Here is a 14,619-nt window from a genome sequence, read left to right as displayed (position 1 = left end):
GATGTTTTCTGTGGATTCTGGGGTAAGATGGACCTCAGGCGGCCAGCTTGGGGTTGGAGGAGGGTAAGGCAAAGGGGAGGGCATCCTAGGTGGCACAGTGGTAAAGAATCTACCCGCTAAAGCAGGAGGCACAGGGATCTGGAGTTGATCTCTGGCCCAGGAAGATGCCGTGGGGGAGGAGATGACAACGCACTCAAGTGTTCTTGCCCGAAAAATCCCGTGGACAGAGGAGCCTGGAAGGCAACAGTTCAAGGGGTCACAGAGTCGGACACAACTGAGCATGCAAGCAAATAAGGCAAAGGGGAACAAGTCGGGTCCAGGTAGGAGGCCAGCTCCTCTGAGCGCGTGGGTGGGTGGTGAAGGGATGCCCCCTTGTCAGCGCTGGTCCTGTTTCTAGGCAGGACTCTGTGGCAGTATCTGAGTCCCATCTGATGTCAGTCCTACCTCTGATCCTGCAGGCCTGTGCAAATGGGTCCAGGTCTCCAGGCTTACCCCCATCTCCCCCCAACCCCCACCCCGTGCCGGACAGTACTTTGCACTGCATGGTGACTGACACTTTTCAGTGTGTTTCCAGCTTGTACCATTTGATCCACTCATTAGCCCTGTGAGGAAATTCAGGCTCTGTGAAGTTAATTAACCTGTCCAAGGTCATCTTGCAAGTGAGGGACAGATCTCTGTCCCTGCATGTTTGGCCACACGCGGGGGGCAAAAAGAAAATGATACTGAGAAAGAAAGGGGAAATAGTAATTGTGAGTGGTAAAGGGCTAGAAGGCCAGACTGAAGAGGTTGATTAATATACAGAAGAGGGGGACAGAGATAGATTGGGAGTTTGGGATGGAGATATACACACTGCTATATTTAAAATAGATAACCAACAAGGACCTACTGTACAGTACAGAGAACTCTGTTCAATACTCTATAAAAACCTAAGTGGGAAAAGAATTTGGAAAAGAACAGATACATGGAATATGTATAACTGAATTACCCTGCTATGTGCTTGAAACACAACATTGTTGATCAACTATACTCCAATATAAAATAAAAGTCTTAAAAAGTATACAGAAGAAATTGGAGCCATCTGATGTCTTGGGAAAAGGTGGTTTCAGATGAGATATGAAGAATGAGTTAGGGTAGGGAAGTAAATATTTTATTTTTTTTAATTTATTTTTAACTTTTTATTTTATATTATATCATAGTTGATTAACAATGTTGTGATAGTTTCAGGTATACAGCAAAGTGACTCAGTTATATAAATACATATATTTATTCTTTTACAAACAGTTATCTTAAATACTTGCAAGTGACCATAAAATAACAAAGGAAAATAACAAAGGAAATTATTTAGCAAAAAAAAAAAGGAAAGTATTTAGCATTACTTTGGAAAATGACCATTTCTATTCATTTACTTATTCATTTATGAACTCATTCATTCTTTTTTTTTTTTTTTGAGGGAAGTAAATATTTTAAAGATAAAGTGTAAACAAACTTTTATTGGAAATGCCCATTTATCCCATTTGGGGATTGTGAATCTCCTGCATCAATCCAGCCTGACTTACATTCCATTTTGATTTAAGCCAGGTATCACAGCTACCATAATTTCTCAAGTCCTACATGTCCACCAAGTTGGAGAACTATCGGGCCTTTAACTGGCTATCACGTCTGCTAGTTCTAGGCTCTAAGATAGCCACCAGAATTTAGGCCAGTTCTATGAACCGCACCCAGATAATGGTAAGGGAGGGGCTTCCCTGGTGGCTCAGACAGTAAAGAATCTGTCTGTAGTGCAGGAGATCTGGCTTTGATCCCTAAGTCAGGAAGATCCCCTGGAGAAGGGAAAGGCTACCCACTCCAGTATTCTTGCCTGGAGAACCCCATGAACAGAGAAGCCTCGTGGGCTACAGTCCATGGAGTCACAAACAGTTGAACATGACTGAGTGACTAACACTTTCAATAGTGGGGGAGATACTTGGAATGAGTGTTCTGCAGACAGGGGTCTAGGTGAGAGGTTTTAAATGGAAGGATTAGAGCACCTCCAGGGAAAGCTTCTCTGGTGGCTCAGCTGGTAAAGAATCTGCCTGCAATGCAGAAGACCTCGGTTCAATCCGTGGGTAGAGAAGATCCCCTGGAGAAGAAAATGGCTACCCACTCCAGTATTCTGGCCTGGAGAATTAAAGAGCTGCACATGACTGAGAGACTTTCACTTTCTTTTCAGGGGAGAAGCACAGTGTCCCCTGGCTCAGAATGGAGGGGAGGGGCCTTGGGTGACACCTCTGGGCTCATTTGGGGAAGCTTTCTCCTCTTCATAGTGTGGTAGAGGAAATTCTGAGGGGTGCTCTCATTTCTCATGACCTCTAGGAGTCTAGGGATTCAGATTATGAATCTTTCGTGCCTTTCAAGGTACCATGTCCACGGCAAAGTCTCTTTAGGGCGTTCCCAGGCCTGTAAAAAGATTCCTTGGGTTTGGACAAGAGTCACCAGCACCTCCCACTCTGTCATTTCCATCACTGGTCTCGTCAACGCTTTCTCCACCCTTCACACCAAATTCCCTTTCCTGTTAGAAGCAGATTCCTCTTTGCTCTTCGTCCTACTCTTCCCCCACAACCCTTATTTCTCCTGGTTCCCCCCAAACAGACCAGGCTCACAACTTAATTCCTGCAAAGTTTATTGTAGAAAACAAGGAGTGGGTAGGGAGAGGAATCTCAGGCCTGGCCAGTGGGTGTTCCAGGGACGAACGGGGGGTGGGAGGCCCGGGTCTGCACACCTCAGTGGGCGGCAGGCTGCTTTTTGGGGTCTATAAAACTGCTCAAGAAGTTAAGCAGGTCAGTCCCAGCCTTCTTGAACAGGGGCGTCAGTTCCTCCTGCGTCTTCTCAAAGTAGGCCCTGGCAACGTGAGGGGTTAGAAGTGAGGGTGAGGGACGGGTACTGGCCTTCTTGTGGTGGGAGGTGAGACCCAAGGCCCCAAACCCTAGTGCCTGGTCTGTCCTGGCACGGTGAAGCTCCTAGGAGGGGAGGCGAGCTCTCAACTGGGCAGAGGAACAGAACATAGAGAAATTCGAAGCCCAGTTCCTGCTGCCCCTCCCTGTTGAAGAGGTCTGAGGGATCTGTAGGCTGATGATCGCATTTCCTCTACAATTAAACCTCATCTTCCCTAGCCCCCCACCCCTGAGCTCAGTGCCCTGTGGGATCTCTGAACTTCGCCTCTTGCTCTCCACAACCCCCTGGTCCCTGAACCCCTTTGCTGAGACTTACTTGGCTTGGGTTTGAAGCTCTGAGCCCTTGGCCTTCTCCACAAGGTCCTTGCCATAGTCGGCCACAGTCTGGAAGTACTGAGAGACCAGGCTCTGCAGATTCGGCTCCTCGGCCTGTCTCCGAACCAGAGCCCCTGTACATACACAGAAACACACACACACACGCTCTCAGTTGAGTCCCCAACAATGAGTCCCACATCTCTGCCAGTATTCAGCCTCAGCTCTCAGCCCTCTCCCCAAACAGGTATCCAACTCCAGGTCTTTGGATGGGTTTTCTGGGCTTTAGAGAGGGGATGATTTTCCTCTTAAGCTCTCTGGTTGCCAGACCTGGGCATAGGAGCACAGATAGCGGGGCACTTTCTCTTCCTTGGGACCCCTCTTCAGCTCACACCCACCTTCAAGGCCACAGATGGTCAGGAGCAGCACAGTCAATGCAAGCAGCTTCATGGTGTTAACGGCAGGGAAAGTGGCCTGCGAACAGTTGGGGGCAGGGGGGGGTCACTGACGCTGCATGGGCTTCCCCCTTCCCCTGCGACCTGCTCCCTACATGTCCACTCCAACCCGGCTCCCTCCTGTTCTACTTGAAGTCTGTGGACACCACCCTCGCCTCTTACTCCCTTACTGTACCTGGTCAGGGATGCTGTCCTCGCCGTCTGTGTCTGGCCTGGCCGAGGAGGCAGGGGCTATATATCTCTGTGCTTCCCCACTCCACCCCGTCAGGTGATAAGGACTTTGGAGGAGTCCAGTGGGGCAGGGACTATGCTGGAGTAAACAAGTTAGAGAAGTTAGGGGAGGAAAGGCCAGCATATAGGAGAGCCTGGTGATGGGGTCGGAGGGAGGGCCTTAATGGATGCCAAGGGGATACATTTTAGTCCTATTCAAGACTCATTCCTTTGGGGCCTGGGACCAGTAGTCCTCAGATCTGAATCCTTCAGTAAGCAGGACTTCTAGGGTTTTCTTCTCTTTTTTCCTGGAAAACTTTGATGTATCAGATCTAACGACCTCAGCCTTTGGTATCTTTGTACCATTATGGGTAAATTTCATCTCCCAACTCTACCCCCATTCACTGAAACTTGGCAGAGAGGTATTGGGGGACAGAAAAAAGGCAATAAAATTAGGGACAGGGGTGAGGGGAAAGCAGGTTAGGAGAATGAGGATTAGGGCCAGAGGCCAGATGTGATCGACTCTGTACTTTTTTGAGTTAATGTGTAATGAATGAGATGGGGGAGAAAACACTAGAACCAGAATGACCTTCCTGAGTGCAGATCAGCAAGCACAGCCCACCCCCAATAAAACAAATTCAGAAAGCAGCTGCTGCCCACCCAACCCCACCTCCCCCCACCCCAACCCCCCCATCATTGGCGTGCTCTGGCAGGATAAAGGTTGAAGGTCTCTGGGCATTCGATCCCCTTATCAGTTCCAGGCAGTGGTCAGCCAATACAAGTCAGCAGGGGCCATAACATCCCTCCGACCAAGGTCCTGGCCCTTGTCCCTGTCCTGATTGTGAGGGAGGACAGAGAAGCATTCCCCAGGCCCAAGGCCTTTGGGTGAAATCAGCTAAATAGAGGTCACAAGTATTTGTATCTTTCATCCCTTGACCTCTTCCTGAGAGATGGGAGTGGTGATGTGAGGGCTAGTAGGGGAGGTGACCAGAGCCTAAGAAATTTTATTCTATTTTCTACTATTCACCTGTGGAGCACTTGGTGCTTGAAGGGGAGCTCCACTGATTTGTCCCTGGCTTTGGAGTGGAGCGCATTTGAGGGCAGGAGCCTGTATTTCTCGATGATTTTATTTGCCAACTCTGCCTAGGGAAACTTTTCACTTTCTTTTTTTCCGAGGGAACCAGGGAGGGAAGGATCAACTGCAGAGGTCAGTGTTTCAGGGACTACGTCTGCTGGAACTCAGGTTGCAGCCCCTGCTCCTCTACCCCAAACTCTCACACCCATTCCCTTTCTACAGAGAGGACAAGAGGGTAAACTTTAAAAGGTTTGGACCTCCAGGAGGGAGGGTGGGTCCCTTTTCCTACGAAGAGCTGTACCTATGAGTGGAATTCATTTGAGGGTGTACTGTGTACTGTGAAGGACTGCGAAGAGGAGTCCCCAGGGGTTCGTATGGGTCTGGGTGGGGGCGGGGCCCCTAGGAAAGATATGAATCAGTGTTCGAAAGAAGTATTCAGTCTTCCCTGGGCCAACTTTCACAGGCTATATGTCTCCAGGCTACACAGTGGAGGGAACTTCAGTGACTCAGGCCCTAAGATGCTCCCTCTAGTGTCTTGTTAGCTAAAAGGTTTTTCCCGACCTTGGAGAGGCAGGGCACTCTAACGCCATCTATTTGAGTGGATTCCCTGGAGAATCCCAGGGACGGGGCAGCCTGGTGGGCTGCAGTCTATGGGGTCGCACAGAGTCGGACACGACTGAAGCAACTTAGCAGCAGCAGCAAGGACCCAACCAATCAGGAAACCGCCTGTCCCCGCAGTGCTAGAGTTGGAGCTCTCCGGACGCAAGGTCGGCCACTCCTTTGCGTTCTCCTCTCCTATTGGCCAATGCTCGGCAGCCAAGCTGCCTTTTCTTTTCTTTTTTTTTTTAAATCCATTGGGCGGAGCCCAATCAAGGAGGGTTGGGTCTCTGAAATCTTTTTTTTCGCCCGGTTCCAAGATGGCGTCCATGACCACGCTGAGGGTGCAGCGTGAAGCCGCAGTTCTGCCATCAGTCAAGATGGCTGCCCCCATCAAGATGACCGGGGTGTGCCTGGGGGAAAGGGGCAGCATGATGGTATGAGAAGGTAAGGGTTATTGCCTCATTGCAAGCCTCGCCATGTGGCCTAGGAATGAAGAGCAGAAAGACTAGGAAGCTGGGTAAAGTCTGTGGTGGAGACTAGGATTAGACAGTGGGGGAGGGTACAAGGGTGACAGCGGGATTAAAGATGCAATGGGAGTGTGCCTGGGGTTCAGGCTCCCCACCGGTGCCCTCTCCCCCTACTTTTCCTGTTCCAGGTCTAGCGTCGGACTATGTGGAAGTTTCTGGGACTGGGGAGCCGGATAATGGGGGGTGGGGCCCGTGGAGGGTAGAGGGAGCAACAGCGTCCTTTCCCAGGCGAACCCCGGCCCCTCCCTGACCTCTCTACTGAAATGGGGAACACACTGGGCCTGGCACCCATGGGGGCTTTGCCCCGCCGGAGCCCCCGTCGAGAGGAACCTCTCCCCAACCCTGGGAGCTTTGATGAGCTGCACCGGCTATGCAAAGGTGAGAAGACACTCAAGGCATTTGGGTGTCTCAAGTTGAAGGGGCAGAGAAGGGCGGGGTCTTGAGTGCTGGGTGTCCGGCGATGGGAGCAGAAAAGGGGAGATCACAGCTGGGGCATGCAGCCTCAGGGAGGATCAGGCGCCCCCATGGAGTGGAGCATTTCCTGTTGCAGGACTTGAGAGGAGGTCAGTTCCTCCAAAGCACTTCTGTGGGATTGAAAGGGGAGACGACTTCGTGGGGTAGGGGTTCCTTGTCTGCTTATTCCTTCCCTTCCGCCTCCCCTCCCTTCAGATGTATTCCCAGCACAGATGGAGGGAGTGAAGCTCGTTGTCAACAAGGTTCTGAGCAGCCATTTCCAGGTGCTCCCACTTCTCTCTCCCTTCCTTACTGTTCCTCCCTGCCTGTCGCTGGATCTTATCCTTTCCTTTCGTGCGCCCCCTTAGCCAGGCTATATGGGACAAAAGAGGAGGGATATGGGGCCCTTTCGACTTCCTTTGCCTGTGGGACTTGTTGCTTTTAATCTGGCGACCCTCTGTATAAGCTGGAATGTTTGGGTTTCTTAAAAGACCTGCCGGATGGGGAATAGATGAAGGGTAGGATGGGGGCTTGAAATGGAGCAGGAATGCGGCCTCCTCCATGGGTTTCTCTTTCCTCAGGTGGCTCACACTGTGCACATAAGTGCTCTGGGTTTGCCAGGCTATCATCTTCATGCGGCCTATGCAGGGGACTGGCAGCTTAGTCCCACTGAGGTGAGGGCTCTACTCACCTGGGTTATCTCCCCCAAAGCCCAGTTGGGACTCAGGTGTAGAGGAGGAGGAAATGTGTTTGTTATGGGGAAGAATGGGCAGGGTATGTCCTCTGTGTTTCTTCTGAATGGGAGGTGGGGAAACCTATGTGTGATGAGTTGAGAGTTTGTCTTTGTGATTCCACTAGGGGGTGCTGCGTACTGTTAAAGAAATCCTACGTTTGGATTGAGGCCGAGGGGTGCCCTTCTGCTTGGTGTTACTAACTGTGGACACTCTTCAACAGGTGTTCCCCACTGTGGTGGGAGATATGGACAGCAGTGGCAGCCTCAACGCCCAGGTCCTGCTCCTCTTGGCAGAGCGGCTCCGAGCCAAGGCTGTCTTTCAGGTGACCGGGGTTCCTGCCTTCATGCACTGAGGCATTTCCTCTTTCTCCTCCTCAAGAGTTCTGCCTTGGTGGCTGAGGGACAGGTGTAGAGACGACAGTGATTGTAAAGAGAGAGGGAGCTTTCACTTCTTGCCCTCCCTATCTAGACGCAGCAGGCCAAGTTCCTGACCTGGCAGTTCGATGGCGAGTATCGGGGAGATGACTACACAGCCACTCTGACCCTAGGAAATCCGGACCTCATTGGGGAATCAGGTGAGGAATGGGCACAGGGTTCTTTTGCTCTTGGCCACCCACCTGCTCATGTTGACTGTGCCTCAGGGATTAGAGAAGAAAGTCTGGGGGTGGGCTGGGGTGGGGGCCGTTGGGAATGAGAGCAGGCCTGTCTCTGTGACTGACTCCGGGTCTCCCCACTCCCCTGCAGTGATCGTGGTCGCTCACTTCCTGCAGAGCCTCACTCATCGACTGGTGCTGGGAGGAGAGCTAGTTTATCACCGGCGGCCAGGCGAAGAGGGGGCCATCCTGACACTGGCTGGGAAGTACTCGGGTACGGGGTGAGGAAGCATAGTGAGGGGGAGGGCAGCTCTGCACTTGGCTGGAGATGGCAGCCTGTGTCCCACTGCGGTAACGCTCTTTTTCTCTTGCACTTTGGTTTTCACAGCTGTACACTGGGTAGCTACGTTGAATGTGGGATCAGGTGGGGCCCATGCAAGTTATTACCACAGGGCAAATGAACAGGTGAGTCTACTGACCCCGTGCCCTTCCCGCAGCAGGCCCCTGCGGACCCCCACAGGCCCTGCTGACCTGCTGTTCTTCCTGCCCACACCACGTATACATTTCATGCATGCCTTCATTCTGCCAGTCCCCTGTCAGGACTCCTCTTGTCTTCACCGAGACAGATCCGTCTCCCATCCTTGCCCACCGTTCTCAGGTTCAGGTTGGAGTGGAGTTTGAAGCAAACACAAGGCTACAAGACACAACCTTCTCCTTTGGTTACCACCTGACTCTGCCCCAGGCCAACATGGTATTTAGAGGTGAGAACTGTTCAGATGATATTCTGAGGTGCTGAGGGATTGGGGCGGGCAGTGGGAGGGAAGTGCTGCCTTAAATCCGCTGACCCCTTTCTCCAAGCCCTGTTAAATAGCATAGTGTGTATTCTCTTCCCCAACAGGCTTGGTGGATAGTAACTGGTGTGTGGGTGCTGTGCTGGAGAAGAAGATGCCCCCCCTGCCTGTCACCCTCGCCCTCGGAGCCTTCCTTAATCACTGGCGCAACAGATTCCACTGTGGCTTTAGCATCACTGTGGGCTGAGGTCATCTCAGAGGCAACCCATACAACAGCTGGAGCCTCTGAGTCAGGTGTCCTGGGGCCAGAGCCCTCTCCAGAGCCCACCTTGCTGGGTGACCTCTGGGTCCCAAGAGCAGAGTGGGGACAGGACCACAACCTCCTCAGAACTGGTGCTGCCACAGGCGCAGCTGCTGAGGCAGTGGTTTGAGTCTCCCACCTCTGCCGTCAGTCCAGTATCATCTTCCCACGCTCTTACGGCTCTGGACTAGGGAGAAGGATTAAGGAGTATGTCTGGCTGAATTTTCTCTCCTCACTCCCACCTCCTTTATTTCTCTGTGGATTAAAGCTCCTAGCCTCTTTCTCTTCAGAGCAGAAAAATCTGCATGGGATTCACTCCCCATCCTGTGTTCCATCCCAGAGTTTCCCAAACTGGGAAAAGAAGGGCTGAAGGGCTCAATCTTTGACCTCAGAAAGTGGGGCCCACCTGTTCCCGGAAGGAGCTTCTTTACCTCTTAGCCCTGAGGCTTCCTCCTTCCCCATCTTCTGTGCTTCCAGAGAACAACTTTGTCCCCACAGCCACCCCTCACTCTCCCTATTACTGCATGAAGAGGCAGTTACTGCTTTAATCTTTCTTTGCAACCAATGGGCTCCCTGTTTACTGTCTCCAACCTCTGGCCCCAGGATTCTCCCCTCTCCAGTCCAGCGTGTCCAGGTGGGGCTGGGGAAGGAGGTAGATTGGGCCTCAGCTGCAGATCTCCTGGAGCAGTGGCATCATGGTGGACAGTCCCTGGATGTTCTGGATTTGGTACCAAAATGCATCGTGAATGCTTCGGAGATCAGCCAACAGGCCCAGCAGCTTCGCATATAGAAACCTTTGTGGTCACCAGGGAAAGAGGAGAGAAATAAGGCAGCTAAGAGTCTTGTCCTGAGGCCCTGACCCCCTGAATTGCCTCTCAGTGAAGCTAGGTCTGAATACCAAGTTCCAAAGGGGCCTCTGTGTGACACTGACTTCTCTCACCATGCTGTTTTTCTGGAACCCAGAGTCCAGAGGGCCAAGTGACAGATCTTCAATTGTGTGGATCTGGCCTTGTAGAGCAGGTTCTAGAAGGTGGGTGTGTTCTGTGGTATTATAACCCTCTTCTGATCTAACTGGCACATTGAGGAATAAGCAAAATAGAAGTGGAGTGTGCCCCAGAGCCTGGTTAGCTCATGGACTGTGGAACCAGGGACTGGCTTTGGCCATGAAACTGAATGAGCATAACTTCAAGGGGAATGAAAAAGGAACTGGACCAATGGAGAGGAGGGGAAGGGCCAAGAGAGTGAACAAGACTCTTGAGGTTGCTTTAGTCTGGAGAAGTTGGCTTGGTGAGGTGATGGATGTCATCAGTCTCAGGAATGCTATTACACAGAGCCTGTGAGCTACCACTTTGCATCTCTGCTGAATAAAAAGATCTGGAAAAAGTGAGATGAAACAGCAGTAGGAGCAATTTGAATGCTGAAACTCTGTGAAATGGGAGGGAAGGACTAGATCCCCAGGGGCCAGTTTTCCAAAGAAAAGGACAGTAAAAGTATTCATCCTGAGTTCAGTTCACCCTAACCCCTTTGGTACAGCCTCCACGTGCCCAGTCCCACCATACCGGTCCCGGGGTCGTGGCTGCTGGCCTTGGATGTAGTTCTGCAGAGTCAGCGCCATCTCCTCTTGCAACTGATCAATCTCCTCCCTGCAGGTTATTCCAGGCCGGTCTATAAGATAGGGAGTGAGGAAGGATAAGATGGGAGGTTGTGGGTGGCCCGGAGAGCCAAGACTGGGATAGACCCACTCCACAGGTTTGAAGACTACAAGGCCTGGATGGATGGATTGAGGGAGCTGGGAGTTTGGGCAGAGGTGCTAGAATAAACGTTGCTGGGCTTTGGGGGGTGCTCACCAGGAGAGAAGAGGGCCATCGCAGCCATGAGCACATACTCAGGCTCCTGGAGCTGTAGTCGGCGCAGTGTCCTATGGAAGCCAAAGAGGAACTCCAAAAACTCTTCCTGGAACCCCACTGTTGGAGATACTAGGCTTAGGAGCCTGCGGGTCACCTTGCCACATACCCTGCCAAAGGGATGCATGCCTTCCGCTGCCCGAGCACCGTCTCACCTTGGGCTGCATCTTCTATGGTGTAGCGAAGAGGCCCACAGAGGAAGTTTTGTGTTTGGAGACAGAAAGTGGTATTGAGTGCAATATGACAGATCTCTATAGCTGCTCCCTTGAGAAGGGAGATCTGGTCCTCCATGGGCAGGGACCTGTGAGGGGCAGGAGACCTGGGCTTTAGACTGAACTTCAGAGAGGGAGAGGGACCCCCAGTTCTTACTGAGATGCTTAAAAGACAAGCTGAGAATTCAAGATCTGCTACTTCAAAGGGCTGAGGGATGGGTTAGTTTGGTTAGTGACTTTTTTTTTTATGGAATGGGATTATAATTTACTGGAGCAATTTCTTCCTGAAAGGCATGGGGAGGGGTCACATACCGAAAGAGGGGCAGATCCTTTGTGAACTTGATGATTTGCTGTACCATGTAAGTGTTGACATCTGCAAAATGCATGAGCAGGGGCAGTACAGGGACCAGGGTGGACAAGCGCTGGTGATGGATGAACAGATGAGCTGGTGGCTGCAGAGATCAGAGCCTGAATGAGAGACCCCAGTCCTAGGGGTCTCTTTTAGGTTTCTCTAGTTTTATCTGATGGCTCAAACGGTAAAGAATCTGCCTGCAATACGGGAGACCCAGGTTTGATCCCTGTGTCAGGAAGATTCTGTGGAGGAAATGGCAACCGACTCCAATATTCTTGCCTGGGAAATCCCATGGACAGAGAAGCCTGGTGGGCTACAGTCCATAGGGTCACAAAGAATTGGACACAACTAAGCGACTAACCCAACAGTTTTATCTTGGAAGGATTCCAGGATGAGAAGTCTGCCTCAGCTGGGGTTCTGGAGAAGTCCTATCCTCTATCAGGGCATGGCACACAGTCCCCTCCCTCAGGCCAGCCTCCTTGGGCACCCTTTTTGTCTTATTTCATCTTGAATCCTATAAATGCTCACCCTGAACTGCACAAACTGGTCAAACATGGTGCCTACATGGCGAGCGTGGGCCCCCAGGAGTGTCCGGACTAGCTCTTTCTGCTCCTTACTCAGCTGCATCGATGCTTGCTGTGCCCGTCGCTGGGCCTGTCTTGCTCGCCGCAATGCCAGGGCCTCTGCCGATAGGATCACTGTGCCCGGGGAAGGGATGTGACAAAGCTATTGAGACCAGCAGAGAGCACATCTCTCTGCCGGCCCCTGGCTTGGGACCCTTGGACACTCTGCACAATGGACACAAGGAGGGAGGAGTCCCTGACATTTTCTTGGGCTCAATTGGAGTCCCAGAGGCGCCAGGTGGTAGGGGATTCCTGAGCATTTTCTCCGACCCATGGGACACTGTGGCAGAAAACTGCACTGTGGGAGGGGAAGGAAGGATGGACGATAAAGTGGGGAAAGTATTAGGAGATGTTTGGCTTCTGGGGGATATTGAAGAGGAAGGGCTCGTGATACCAAAAACATCACCTTATGTTGGTATAATTTCAAAGCTTCTGAGGTTAGGTCTCAGTGAATGAAACAATCCTATGGGTAGAGAGGGCAGGTGTGATTTCCATGTTTTTCCAGAAACATAAACAGGCTGACATTCTAGTTCCAGGTCCAAGGTCACAAAATACTTCTGTGATGTAGACTGCATTCAAGATTTTTTCGACTTCTGTGGTTTCTTTTCTACTGCCCCATGATGAAAAGTAATGTGATGTCACAAAGAAAATAAGGGTCTGGTGAATACTGACTCTCCAGTTTTCAGCTGAGTGTACTTAGGCAAGCTGATTTCTGTTAGTTTAAGTTTATTACAAGTTACATTGTCTTTTGGGGGCTGAACCTAATTACTTGGCACTGAGAAAAAAATTAAATCAATTATTGAGTAGTTACTAAGTAACAGGTACTACACTGAGAGACAGAGGAGAAAAAGCAAGCCATAAGAATACCTAGGAAAAGAGCATTCTGGTAGAGGGAATGGCAAGTGCAAGTATAAGTTACATAAGTCCCCAGGAGAGCATACTTTGGTGTGTTTGAGAATGGCATTGCCATCAGTGTGGCTGGGATGGATTGAGCAAGGGGAAGAGTAGGAAGTAAAATCTGAGAGGTGGTATGGCAGACATGGGACTGTGAGGCCATGGACCATAAGAGAGATGAGCCCTTGGAGATCTTGAGCAGGATAGTGACATTGTCTGACTCGTTTCAAAAAGCTTACTCTGTCTTCCATGTGGAGAATAATGCTGTGGGAACAAGGGCAAAGCATAGTCAGGGGAGGACACAGTGGATTCTTGGGATGGTAGTGGGGCCAACTCACTGTCCTTCTTCATGCCAGCATCCAAACACTTCTGCAACCTGCAGGCGGGGCAGTGGCGCCTCTGGGCCTTGTTGACCTCACAGCTTCCAGCGAAGGGGCACGTGAGACTGATGCTTTTGTTGACTGTTCGCCTGTGGAGACAGACGTTGTGAGGGTCAGGGATGGCAGCAAGCTGGTGGGTATGTGAGGGGCTACAGTGATATGGTCCCAGAGAACCTATGGAGGGGATTCCCTGGTGGTCCAGTGGTTAGCGCTCAGTGCTTTCACTGCCAAGGGCCCGGGTTCATTCCCTGGTTGGGGAACTAAAATCCTGAATCTACGGTGACATGGGCTAATCTGAGCTGTGTCCAGAAGTCCCTAAGGGTAGGGAGGACACAGTACAGCTCAAGCATTTCCATGGGGCACAGAATCAGTCAGGAGTCTATACTTTCTATAGACTGGACTAGTTTGGTGCTTTGCAGATAGTGAGTACACCTGACTAAAGGGCTGTGTCCGCAGGACACACAATCTGCCTCCCTCTGTTCTTTTGCCACATGTTGATACAGTGTTGAGGTTGCCAGCATGTCACATGCTAGCTACAGGGTGGTTAGGTTCCAAGATGCAAGAGTGCTGTAGCCGGGCAAGCTCTGGCGTGTGCCAAGGCTTAAAGGCTGCCTGGCAGGCAGTTTGGGAGGTTGTTTGTGTTGAGGAGGAGGTTCTCACCTGAAGAAACCCTTGCAGCCCTCACAAGTCAGGGCATGGAAGTGGTAGCCTGTAGCCTGGTCCCCACACACTGCGCAGTTCCTCGGCTCGTCTTCCCCACTGGCCATAGCTTCAGGTATTGGGGTGGCTGTCGCAGGCCCCTGAATTTGGGAGGGGTTAGCAGTCAGCTCTGGACCCCCCTTGACATTCGACCCCCCTTCTGCAGAGCCTCTCCCCAAACTTACCCTGGGCCTGACCCCCTGCGCTATCTGCACTTCATTGCTTTTAATCTCTGCCCACCGGTAGATCTCCTCCCTGCTCCTCTTACACAGCATGTAACCTGCAGGCCACAGAATCTGGTGTTGGATTCTTCTCCCCAGACTCCCCCTCTGACCTGCTTTCCGCTTGATTTCAGGAGCTGCCAGTGTTTAGAGTTAGGATTATGGCCCTCAGTACCTGGAAAACAAAGAACTCCTGTTGTGTGTAGCCTCCGTGGTTCTCAGCGATTACCTGGATGGGGCACAGACTCTGGACCCAGGGCAAAGACTTGGGTGGGAGGTTTTCCCAGCATGCCCATGGTGCTGGCTGCTGGCACATGGGGAGGGACCCTGGCAGGAGGGGACCTCGTGACTTGT

The 14,619-nt window shown here is 51.5% G+C and overlaps 3 protein-coding genes across 4 annotated transcripts; 1 reads left to right on the top strand and 2 right to left on the bottom strand.

Annotated features, from left to right (window-relative positions):
• Window positions 1-2,642: 2,642 nt before the first annotated feature.
• On the bottom strand, window positions 2,643-3,955 carry APOA2 (apolipoprotein A2). Its single transcript, XM_040230037.1, has 4 exons — window positions 3,873-3,955; window positions 3,641-3,716; window positions 3,247-3,379; window positions 2,643-2,877 (listed from the first exon to the last, which is right to left on the bottom strand). Exons 2-4 carry the CDS (start codon window positions 3,690-3,692, stop codon window positions 2,760-2,762), a joined length of 303 nt encoding a protein of 100 aa, XP_040085971.1. The 5' UTR covers window positions 3,693-3,716; window positions 3,873-3,955; the 3' UTR covers window positions 2,643-2,759.
• Window positions 3,956-5,876: 1,921 nt separating this feature from the next.
• Window positions 5,877-10,369, top strand: TOMM40L (translocase of outer mitochondrial membrane 40 like). Its single transcript, XM_040230036.1, has 10 exons — window positions 5,877-6,026; window positions 6,238-6,487; window positions 6,779-6,846; window positions 7,144-7,236; window positions 7,517-7,618; window positions 7,765-7,870; window positions 8,040-8,162; window positions 8,277-8,353; window positions 8,547-8,649; window positions 8,787-10,369. The coding sequence occupies exons 2-10, from the start codon at window positions 6,373-6,375 to the stop codon at window positions 8,924-8,926; spliced, it is 927 nt and encodes a 308-aa protein (XP_040085970.1). The 5' UTR covers window positions 5,877-6,026; window positions 6,238-6,372; the 3' UTR covers window positions 8,927-10,369.
• On the bottom strand, window positions 9,512-14,509 carry NR1I3 (nuclear receptor subfamily 1 group I member 3). 2 transcript variants are annotated; one of them, XM_040230034.1, is made up of 9 exons: window positions 14,441-14,509; window positions 14,006-14,145; window positions 13,304-13,434; window positions 11,977-12,146; window positions 11,409-11,548; window positions 11,040-11,185; window positions 10,828-10,944; window positions 10,540-10,645; window positions 9,512-9,774 (listed from the first exon to the last, which is right to left on the bottom strand). In XM_040230034.1, the coding sequence occupies exons 2-9, from the start codon at window positions 14,110-14,112 to the stop codon at window positions 9,645-9,647; spliced, it is 1,047 nt and encodes a 348-aa protein (XP_040085968.1). In that variant the 5' UTR covers window positions 14,113-14,145; window positions 14,441-14,509; the 3' UTR covers window positions 9,512-9,644. The 2 variants fall into 2 exon arrangements, with proteins under 2 accessions (XP_040085968.1, XP_040085969.1); XM_040230035.1 differs by lacking the exon at window positions 9,512-9,774 and having other exon boundaries at window positions 10,546-10,645; window positions 10,828-10,898.
• Between the last annotated feature and the right edge of the window lie 110 nt (window positions 14,510-14,619).

Source organism: Oryx dammah, unplaced genomic scaffold (genome assembly GCF_014754425.2).
Source record: "Oryx dammah isolate SB20612 unplaced genomic scaffold, SCBI_Odam_1.1 HiC_scaffold_28, whole genome shotgun sequence".
NCBI lineage: Eukaryota > Metazoa > Chordata > Mammalia > Artiodactyla > Bovidae > Oryx > Oryx dammah.
This window is presented reverse-complemented; position numbering and strand designations above follow the sequence as displayed.

Excerpts from the sequence above, each read along its gene's own strand:
- APOA2 (XM_040230037.1), bottom strand. The coding sequence starts at position 3,692 with ATGAAGCTGCTTGCATTGACTGTGCTGCTCCTGACCATCTGTGGCCTT. Across the intron at positions 3,380-3,640 it reads GACCATCTGTGGCCTTGAAG|GGGCTCTGGTTCGGAGACAG; the intron begins GTGGGTGTGAGC and ends GTGTATGTACAG. Across the intron at positions 2,878-3,246 it reads GAGCTTCAAACCCAAGCCAA|GGCCTACTTTGAGAAGACGC; the intron begins GTAAGTCTCAGC and ends TCACGTTGCCAG.
- TOMM40L (XM_040230036.1), top strand. The coding sequence starts at position 6,373 with ATGGGGAACACACTGGGCCTGGCACCCATGGGGGCTTTGCCCCGCCGG. Across the intron at positions 6,847-7,143 it reads TTCTGAGCAGCCATTTCCAG|GTGGCTCACACTGTGCACAT; the intron begins GTGCTCCCACTT and ends CTCTTTCCTCAG. Across the intron at positions 7,237-7,516 it reads GGCAGCTTAGTCCCACTGAG|GTGTTCCCCACTGTGGTGGG; the intron begins GTGAGGGCTCTA and ends ACTCTTCAACAG.
- NR1I3 (XM_040230034.1), bottom strand. The coding sequence starts at position 14,112 with ATGGCCAGTGGGGAAGACGAGCCGAGGAACTGCGCAGTGTGTGGGGAC. Across the intron at positions 11,186-11,408 it reads AAGGATCTGCCCCTCTTTCG|GTCCCTGCCCATGGAGGACC; the intron begins GTATGTGACCCC and ends TGCCCCTCACAG. Across the intron at positions 9,775-10,539 it reads CAGCCACGACCCCGGGACCG|GTTTCTATATGCGAAGCTGC; the intron begins GTATGGTGGGAC and ends GTGACCACAAAG.